This window comes from Phaeoacremonium minimum (assembly GCF_000392275.1).
Source record: "Phaeoacremonium minimum UCRPA7 unplaced genomic scaffold PA7_03_scaffold_62, whole genome shotgun sequence".
In the NCBI taxonomy this organism is placed as follows: Eukaryota; Fungi; Ascomycota; class Sordariomycetes; order Togniniales; family Togniniaceae; genus Phaeoacremonium; species Phaeoacremonium minimum.
The window spans coordinates 92,519-102,918 of NW_006920969.1; the positions used below are offsets into that span (position 1 = coordinate 92,519).

The 10,400-nt window shown below is 49.2% G+C and overlaps 1 protein-coding gene across 1 annotated transcript; it reads left to right on the forward strand.

The window, feature by feature from the left end:
- Positions 1–403: 403 nt before the first annotated feature.
- Positions 404–2,251, forward strand: UCRPA7_1117 (putative x-pro dipeptidyl- protein; the record flags this gene model as incomplete). The annotated part of the gene is made up of 1 exon (XM_007913704.1): positions 404–2,251. One exon carries the CDS (start codon positions 404–406, stop codon positions 2,249–2,251), a length of 1,848 nt encoding a protein of 615 aa, XP_007911895.1.
- Between the last annotated feature and the right edge of the window lie 8,149 nt (positions 2,252–10,400).

Genomic DNA, 10,400 nt, shown 5'->3' on the forward strand with positions numbered 1-10,400 from the left:
AAATACCCGGGAGGCTCCTGCCTGTAATACACGTTGATGACGATCAGAGCTCTTTCCAGGGCAATATCACTCTGCGACCCCGCTGCACCTGCATCAACGCAGAGGATGATGCCCCGCATCGCCTATCTCCCGCCAGCGGCGGTGACTTCCGACAACTTCCTATTCACCAGGTCAGGGATGCAGGTCCTCATCGTGATATTGGAATCCCCTATCATCCCGTGCTTGAGACTTATCAATTGAGTTGTTCATTTTATGCTCATTCGAGGCGGTTGGAGAACGAGATCATCGAGGGCACGTCGAGTTTTACCTCACGGTAAGAGGAACTCACGAAACCATGGCGCCGCCTGGACTGACCGCCCTCGACCCCCTGCTGGTATCATCATCAAGAGACCAATCTCCGGAAATGGGCTTGTCGCAAGCCTTACCACAGATGAGTTCGGATGTGGCTCAGTCCAGTAGTGTTATCTTCGAAGGGAGCTGGGATAATGTCGACATGTCCGAAGCAGAAGGGCTGAGTCTTGCTATTGAGAACCCTTTCCAGCAACTTGTGGAGGACGAGAGCATGTCGGATCGTGTGGCAAGGGTTCGCGAAGACGAGAAAGAGTTGAAGAAGTTCTGGACGCTTGAATTTTCTCCTCGTCGCTACAACGAGCTATATACGCTCTACTCTGACGAGCTCGAGAATCTCGAGGGATGTCCGTTCAACAGTTACGGCCAGGAGGACCGTGTGGACTACTTGCTCCTGAAGGGCTACCTTGAGAGAAGCCGCCGCCGACTGGAACTGGACGAGGCCCGAGATAAGAAGATGGAGCCTCTACTACCATTTGCGCCTCCCCTCGTCGAACTATGGGAAGCCCGTCGCGAGGTAAAGCTCGAGGTGCTTGAGCCGAAACGCATCGCTCAACTTGTACACGAGGCAACCAAAATCATCACCCAAACCCAGTCGAAAATTGAAGCTGGGAGTCTTTCCGTAGACAAGACAGCCGCATTCCGCGCCGTAAGGACAATTGGCAGCTTACGAACTCATTTGGACGAGCTCTGTTCTTTTTTCAAAGGCTATAACCCCTTGTTTGATTGGTGGGTGGCCGCACCGTACAAGAAGCTGGACGAGGCGTTGCAGGCACTGGTACCGGTGATACAGTTCAAGCTTGCTGGAATGAAGCCTGATGCCAAGGATGAGATTGTAGGAGAGCCTATTGGCAGAGATGGCCTCTTGGTGGACCTGGAGGCAGAGTGCATCCCGTATACCCCGGAGGAACTTCTTGTGATTGCTAAAAAGAAGTACGCATGGTGTGAGAAAGAGATGAAGAAGGCCTCCCACGAGCTGGGATTTGGCGACGACTGGAGAGAAGCCCTTGAGCATGTACGGAACATCTATCCAGAGCCGGGGAAGATGCCGGAGTTGGTCAAAGAACTCGTCGATGGTGGAGTGGAATACGTCAAGAAACACGATCTGATCACCGTCCCTCCTTTGGCAGAGAAGCTCATCCGCATGGACATGATGTCACCCGAATGGCAAAAGGTCAATCCATTTTTTCTCGGCGGGCGTTGGATCATTGTCTCTTACCCGACAGATACCATGGAGCACGAAGACAAACTCATGAGTATGCGAGGGAATGGCAGACATCTGTCCAAGGCGACCGCGTTTCACGAGATGATTCCCGGCCATCATCTGCAAGGATATGTGGCTACGAGAAACCGGAAGTACCGAAACTTGTTCACCACGCCGTTTTACGTCGAAGGGTGGGCCATGTACTGGGAGCTGATCTTCTGGGATCGGGGTGACTTCTTCAGCTCGCCCGAAGATCGTGTTGGCACGCTCTTTTGGAGGATGCACCGCTGTGCGCGAATCCTGTTCTCATTAAAGTTCCATCTCGGTCAACTAACGCCACAGGAGTGCGTGGACTTGCTTGTCGATATGGTAGGACACGAGCGCGCGACAGCAGAGGGTGAGGTGCGGCGCTCTCTCAATGGAGATTACAGTCCACTCTACCAGGCGGGATACTTCCTAGGCGCGCTCCAGCTCTACGCGCTGAGGTCCGAGGTCCTTGGGAGCAAGAAGTACACAGAGAAAGAGTTTCATGATCGCGTCCTAAAGGCGAACACAATGCCGATCGAGATGCTTCGAGCGCTGTTGCTGGAGAAGGAGCTGTCAAAGGACTACAAGTCGCAGTGGAAGTTCTATGGAGATATCTCGACGCCTTTGCCATTCAAGCTATTTAGCTCCCGTATGTCTGGGCAGAACTGCTGATCGCAATACTGTCTGCACCTAGCTCGAAACATCAAAGCAATGTGATGCCATTTGCAGAAGCAAGGTCATGTCGGAATAGCACATCAATGGACCAGAGCTGTAGCTACTTGGTATTCAAGTCGAATTTAGGGATTTCATGAAAACTGCGTTCCTGATGTGTGTTTACTTTGTCGCTAACGGTTAGTCTAGCCACTGTAGCAGTGGATCGTGCTTTCCGGTCCTGGAAGCCCTGCCCCAGTGGGCCGCACGCCTTCTGGACTCTGGCACATGGACCAGCTTAGGGACCGAAATCCCTCAACAATTAAGTAATTGGCAACTTGGCCGAGTGGTTAAGGCGCTGTGTTAAGGTCGCAGTGGATATTCCTCGCAGGTTCGAGTCCTGCAGTTGTCAAAAATGCATTCTCTTTTTGCCTTTTTTCCATATCGTTCTTGATGCTTTAGCGTCCATCGAGCTTTTTGCCGTGTGGGAATTGTGGTGTAGTCACGATTCGTGGCGCGGATGTCAACAGCCCATCTTCTCCCCGGTGAAGTATCGATAGAGTGAGTTAAATGAAAAGGAGATTGCTCCTTCATGTTCTAGTCTTTTCCCAGTCCCAAGCCGGGCAATCAGTCGGGAGAGTTGACCTGGCGGAAGCGTCATCTTCCTCGGCAACAATCCGCGCAGGCGAAGACTGTAAAGACGAGGTGAAGCAACCTACGGCGATGATAATCAGTTCTTGCTCCTCACAAGCCTGGGGTGTCAGTCTTTGGTGGCATACCCAACTGTGACCAGCAAATACAAAGCTCTCCATCTCCATGGATCCGCAGGATTTCCTGGATACTCTGCGCCGAGTTCCCATGCTGCACCGTAATCATCAAGCGCCATGAAAGCACACCCAGTTGCACACAATGCGCCAGTCAAGACATCGACGGTCATGAGCCAGCCCGCCTGAAGGCGGCGGATGCGGCGTTGGAAGTCTGCATTGGCGGCCGCCTCGTAAATGTTGAACACCACTGCCCAGGAGGTCTGATAGAGGAAATGCGTTAGCGGGACACCTTGATGACTCGTTATTGTTGAATAGATAGGTCATACCGATGCATAGCTGATCGAGAAGGTCTTGTTCAGCTTCGATGTGCAGTATATCAGCAGGGCAAGAGTCGCAAGACTCAAGCACGCGGCCACCGAGCGAAGCGAGAGCTGGACGAAGGCGAAGACAGCGGGAACACGTGGGCGCATGGCCCTATTGTCAAGCTTTGTTTCAACGTGATGACTGGAGAGTTAAGAAGGACTCGATTGCAAGGATTTGTCGCAAGGAAGTTGCGTTGAGATGCGCTGTTGATGATGATGTTGTCGACTGGCTCTCATTTTCTAGGACCCCTCTTCAACTTAACGTAATGCGTGCTCCTCGCACTCTAGTACTGTATCTGGATACGCTGGGGTATTTTAAAGCGCTAGAATTGGCAGCCGACAAGCATGACGCGCCGCAAATATGCAGCTTGATGCCTTCTAGCGTCTTGGCTCCACGTACGTCTTTGGCAGGGGTTCTCAGTGCTCTAGCGAACTATGGCGTAGGGTGTGCGTTTGCATGGGCCACCTCTGATGACGTGAAGATACATGATAGCTCGAGTAATTTGATATAACTCTGTTTGTGATTGTTAATATTCTTTAGTTGGCGAAAGACGTTGAGAAGTTCTTGTAGCCGCGACTCAAAGGTCTCGCTTCGGGATGAATTCTTGTGGAGAAACTCGGCCACTAACATGAGTGGTAGGGGCATGAGAGGATGAATCTGCCAGCTCGTTAGTGATTGTATCATCCCGAGTTAGCAAGATTGTAAACTAGCTTTAAAAATATGGAAGTCTCTGAGCACTTGAGCGTATGCGATGATCTTTTCTGCAGCGCCGAGTGCGCGCTGTTCGTATGCTTGAGCGAGTTGGCCGTCGTGATCATCGCTAGCCACCGACCTCATTCCCTTACAGAAGTAGATAACAGTAGCTTGAGCCATGATGTTTGAGAACAAGAGAATGGGATCGGATGTCTCAATTGGCGACGGATAGTACTGTGATAGGATCTGCAGCCTGTTCTCAAGTATATCATCAAGCCAACGGTGCTGAACCGATGGGTCCAACGAGTCGTCTCCATAGGCACAGCGAATGTTGTACTGCTGCCCGTAGAACATGGTTCGCTCACAAATGGTCGCCAGGATTAGGCTCTCATTGAAAGGAGACCGAATACTTGGGCACGTCTCGGTTATGGCTTCAGACAGGAAGCTTCCTAGCACCGGCTGGCTACTTTGAAAATCCGTATCTGAGGCAGGAAGGCGTGTACATATCTAAGTCAAATATTAGGTTCGTATTTCACTTTCTTTGTCGTCGATTTGAAGAATTTAAGTGACTTACAACGTGCTCGTTTAGAGTGATAGGCCAATTATTTCGCATGCTGAAGAGATGGTCTAGGAAGTATGCCATCCAAAACACCCTTCTTTTCTCCTCGGTCTTGACGAAGTCGGGCCCAGTCGCCGCAAGGTTCGTAGGACTATCTATCTCATGCAGCCTCATCAGCTGCACAAGACGGAATGCTCGTCCAGCGCTCATCCATGCGTGCTGATGATACGTCCGCATAGACTCATACGTGGCGACCAAAACCCAAGCTTGTGCCTGCTCAGCCTCAATTGGGGTCTTTCCGTTGCCCCCGAGGCTCCAAGCCTCAAGCATTTGTTTCGTTTCTCGGTATAAAGACTTTTGTAGATGCTGAAACTGGGCAGACACGAGAGCAGCTAGTGTCCACATGGCATGCTGAAGACAAGCCCGTGATGTGTGCTTTTCCTCTGGTTTATTCGACCACGACAGATACTGACGTTGGTGCAGAATAGGCACAGACGGGTGAATCCTGTCGAAGTATAATTGATCCCTATAGCAGATGTCAGTCTCTAGTCTTCATGACAGTGTGAGGTGAACATTTGTGGTCTCTTACAGCTCGGCCCGTACGAGACCAGAGATATCAGAATTACTGGCGGCTCCCGATGATTCCGACAGCGAACCGGAACATGGTGCTGGACTAGGTAAGAAGGCAACTGCCTCGGGGACCGTGAAACTGGACTCTGGCTGGGGTTCCTGAGTCAATTGATTTGAAACCGTGTCTGAAAGCTCTATAGGAGAGGCAGATGAGAGATCGCGGGCTCCGCCATTGGCGAAAGCGTCTTCCTGCTGTGTGACAAGACGACTTTCCAAAAAAGCTATGATAGCATTGTTCAGCAAAGAGGCAGAGCAAGGCTGTAGGATTCGGTAAGGAAGTGACGGAAGACTCACCAACTCGGCTTTTTAATGCCTTCATATAGCCCTTCTTCGGTCCACGGGTGGCACGCTGAGTCGTGACTTCACAGGTCACGCCAGACTCTTGGCAGACACGGCATTGCGGGCGCTGACCATCGCAGCGCAGCTTCCGACGTCTGCATTCTTCGCATGCTCCTCCCGGACGCTGTCGCCCTCGTGTCGTCCTCATAGCGGGCGGCGAAGCCGTGCCACCAGGACTACGGACCATCCGCTCGTGGGATGATCTGCCGTAAGAGCCCTTCAAAGAGTATCACTAGATAGGATAAGTCCTTTGGTCTGATAGAATAAGTTTACGATACTTGAGCAAACTTCAATTGCCCGTAGTTTAAGGTGCTCTTGCACGTGTGCAGGGTGGCCGGCTTAATCGGTCAAAAGATTTGGCATTTATCTCCGGCACCAAAAGAGACCTGAGGACGGTGCAGCTTAGTGGCGGCCTGACCAATGGCTTCCAGAGAGCCACGCTAAACTACGTGTAAGGCACACTTCTCGGTCTACTTTGCTTCTACACTAAGATGTTGTGTTTGTGTCAAACATTGCGCAATTGTAGAAGGAAATCATTCAAAAATCGCTTTGATTTAGATATATTTTACGTCACAATTGTGTGTTGAAATTTCAGTCAGTCTAGGTTCCAGTTGCAATGCTTTATAGTCACCAGTCTTGCAAGGAGCCTGGGAAGTTGCCTGCCAGCTTTCTTTCTCCTACTACCTCTTTATCTCTTGGGTACGAAGCGGCTAAGATCTCGGATTCTTGCACCATAAAAGTAGAAAATAACAGGAATCGGGACCATAGCGACACTGATGAACCCAAGTAGCGACGTGGCCCAATTTACACCGAGTCTATGATACATGGCTGTAGCAAAGAGCGGGAATGCTGCGCCTGTCGTGCTCCGGATCAACGCATTGGCTGACAGAGCTGAGTTGGCGGTCATTAGGTAAACATCCACAAGATAATTGACGCCTTGCACTGCAACGTCTAGAGTCAGCAGATTTTGTTGTGAACACATTGAATCAGAAAGAAAATGCATGCCCGGGGAAACCAGACCGTCGATTCCGAGATTGTCTTCGATCCTTGTCGAACAAAGTATGACATTACCAAGGAAAGAAGTTTCAAAAGGTACTTACTCCATATCATCATTATTCCTAAGCCGATAGGGACGCCTGCCATGACTTGTGGCACCCATGAGATACCCGGGTTAGATGTCCAAGCGAACCAGAATAGCCCGACTGGCAGTGCCACAGCTCCGAGCATCATTGGCGGGAGGCGATCTTCAGGTGTCGCTCGTCCGTCCCTTTGCTTCTGAGAGTAGTGGACTTTGGTTGTGTAGGATATGAGGAAAACGCCAAGAAGAACACCGATCAGAATTGCTATCAATGGCAGGGCAGCAACCCCTGTAGACTTCCAGCCGCGGACCTCACCGAAGGATATTGGGTAGGCTTCAAAGAATAGATAAAGGATCCCGTATATAAATGCGACGTAAAGCGTGATACTGATAAGAATCGGTTCTAGTAGCAACATTTGGAAAGGCCTCGACAAGTATTTAGAAACGATCGTGTGCAACGTTGGTGCGCTGGTGTCAAGCAGAGAGTGATATGCCTTGTTTCCTGTCTCTTTGCGTTTTCTAGCAGCACGCTTCTGTAGAAGTATTGGGTGATACGTCTCGGGAATGACAAGGAGGCAGATGATACCGCAAGTCGCAGCCGGGATCAACGTTATCCACGCGGTCCATCGCCATCCGAGAGTCGAGTCTACTATGAAGCCACCACTACAAACAAGCACGGTTAGCCTGAAATTCGTCCAGTGAGAAGTAAAATCGCTCCAACATACATAATAGGGCCAAATATCGGCCCAATGAACGTCGCACCACTGAAGATCGAAATAGCTATAGCGCGGTCTACCGGCCCCCAGAAGTCGGCCATCGAGCCTCCAATGATTGCTAGTGAGGATACAGCAAAAAATCCAGAGAGAAATCGACCTATGATGAGGGTCTGTAGATTCGGTGCAACGGCTACAGGAACTTGGAATATATTAAAGAGCGTGTACCCAAAATACAGTGGCTTCAATCGACCGAAGAGCTCGGACATGGGACCCCAAACAAGCGGCCCAATTGCGAACCCCTGTGCAAAAGAATTTGATCAACTCAATTCTCTCACGTTAGTGTTAGGAAAAGAAGGCATACCAAAATATTCAAACTTGTCGCAAGTGTTGTGACCTCAGTAGAGACATGAAACTCTTTCGCGGTGACCAACACAGTAGCGCTGAAAACGCTTGTCGAGAAAGTTACCCATGTCGTAAGAGTGCTGAACAAGAACGTCATGAGCCACTTCTTTATAAAAGAGAAGTTCTGAGGGTTCTCTGGATCTTCTGGTCCATTCCAGTTGACTAGGTAAGGGTCATTCGGCGTAGACGTGTCTGCTACCGCGTTATCGAGTTTTTCGACATCTTGATGGGCTTCGGCGGGAGATGATTTGGCCGGGTCCCGAACAAAGATGGCAGAATTATTGTCAAGCGAGCCATTCCTTTTGATAGAATCTTCTGGATCAGAAATATCTCGTTCGTCCATGTCTAACGGTGTAAAGGTAATGTTATCAAATGGAGCGAATAGATATGATCCGATTAAAGCTGAGACAAGAATGAAGTTCTGATAGATTGAAAAACGCTACAATATTTGAAGATCGGCTTGATTTAAGGAAATGATGCCCCAAGAGAGTAGACCATAGCGGAGTGGACATTGATACATATATAATGGGGTCTTCGACTCGTACAATGGGCGAGCTTTCTGCGCTAGTGTTTGGGAGTCTTTGGCAAGTTATGGGATTTTCTCGCCGCCAATCAATTCTCCGAGCCGACAAAAGTCTATTCCGATTTGGTTTCCCCGATCCAATCGTATTTGGATAAGCCGAGCCCGGTTCTCTATTCTCGTAAAATCCTGTACTTCACTTTGGACTTTTCAAGCATGATGCGTTCAAGTGAGTGACCTACTCAAAAGGAGACATGACCTTGGTCAGTATTGAGACCCTCTTGGAAGAAAATTTGCAAAAGGCAGATCTAGGGTCTCCTAATTTAACGGGCAGCATTGGAATATTAGGACTTGAATTCCCAGAGATTGCCTATGATCCACTATCTTACTTGATTGTTTCTAGCGTGTATCTATAGCGTTGACTCAATTCCTTTTGCTCTACTATTCGTTTATTTTGCGCAAGTATAGATGACATGGCCGTTTCCCTCTGTGTCTTCAAAGAACTGGAAGAACGCTTTAGATCCTTCTGGGATCACGTTACTAGCCTTCCTGCCGCCGTTCTTCTCGATGGCCTTGATGAACCAATATATGTTAGATGCCTTCTGCAATTGCGTCTTGAATTCTCTTACGATGGGAGCTTGGTGAATATGGGATTGAGTACTCACTACCATAGCAGCTGTGATGTCTTCTACGTAAAGATAGAGCTTTGTGCTCGCAGTCGATGCCAGATTCTCAACATCGACAAGACGCAACGCACCCCCTATTGGAAATGCTCCTCCAGGAACACTAAATGTAAGTAGCTTCTCTTCGGGCAGTCCAAGACTCGATGGTGCAAATGACCAGTTGAAGACAGCGCTGTAAAATGCGGATCCTGCTCACATCTTATCAGCCTCTAATTTCAGACGGGTTGACAAAACGTTCGGCCATACCACGAGCAACGTCCTTGGCAGGAACCTCAAGACCAACAGGAGTACCAACCGGTGGGATTGTCATTATGGATTGCAGGAGCTTGAGATTGGGGGGCCGGATGGATGAAAGGTAATTTGCACTGAGGCAATTAGAGATGAACAAAAAAATCGTAATTGCAGGAGGAGATCTTATGACTTATAAATTGGCTTTGCAAAGAAGCGACGAAGTCATCATCATCTATCATTTGCAAGTTGCCAAGGGATTTGCACGTGTGTATGTCACTTAGCCACTTTCTCGGCTCGGAGTATCCTTGCGGAGTTTCTTGAGCCGCACTTTGCTTAGTCCATCCTAGAAAGTAATTATCCGATCCGAAACATCGACCTGTACATTGCATGGTGTTGCGAGAGATCTCATTTCAGGTAAACTCCTGCTAAATGCAATTAGTAAACATTACTGTGATTGGATGTTGGCATTATGAAGCAAAATATACACTAGGAAGTGCACTGTGATGATAAACCATTGAATCAAGTGCCCAGCATGTTGATCTAAGTTTCTTGTTGTGATAGCTATGCTCGGGGTTTAGGCCGCTTTCTTGAGCTTAACACGCAACGCTAATGGTTCGACACTTATCACGCTGCCGCCAGCGTCAAAGTCGAAAACGAACTGGTCGAGAGGCTTCGTTCCATACACAACAGCAGTCATGCCCACCCAGGATGAACAATCCGTCGAAAACGCGGTACTGACATTGCCGGCGTTCAGGTTCTCGAAGATGGCTTTGAAAGCTTGTTGTTTACTTCCATCTGTATTGACCTGTTCCAACCCCGTTGGATATAAGCGGACACTGGGTTGAAGTGTTTCCCAGTCATCCGCTGAGTAATTGCCTTGAATTCCAATTGCCACCCGCATCATGTCAGTACCATTGCTTATCCACTGAGTGACTCCAATTCCAGGACGAGTTGGGTCAGTGTTGAATGTGATTGATGAGTTTAGTGACTCGTTTTCTGCCTCATAAGAACCGCCATAAGTCGCATCTGCTTGATCCCTTGCTGCATCTTGCATTGCAGGCAGTAAAACATAAGCCAATGTGTCTGCAATACTGAATGCCACGCCTGATCCGATGTTGCCAGATGCCATGACCGTGAACCCAATATCATAATCGGGAATTAATGTGAACAAGGTGGTATACCGGCCGAT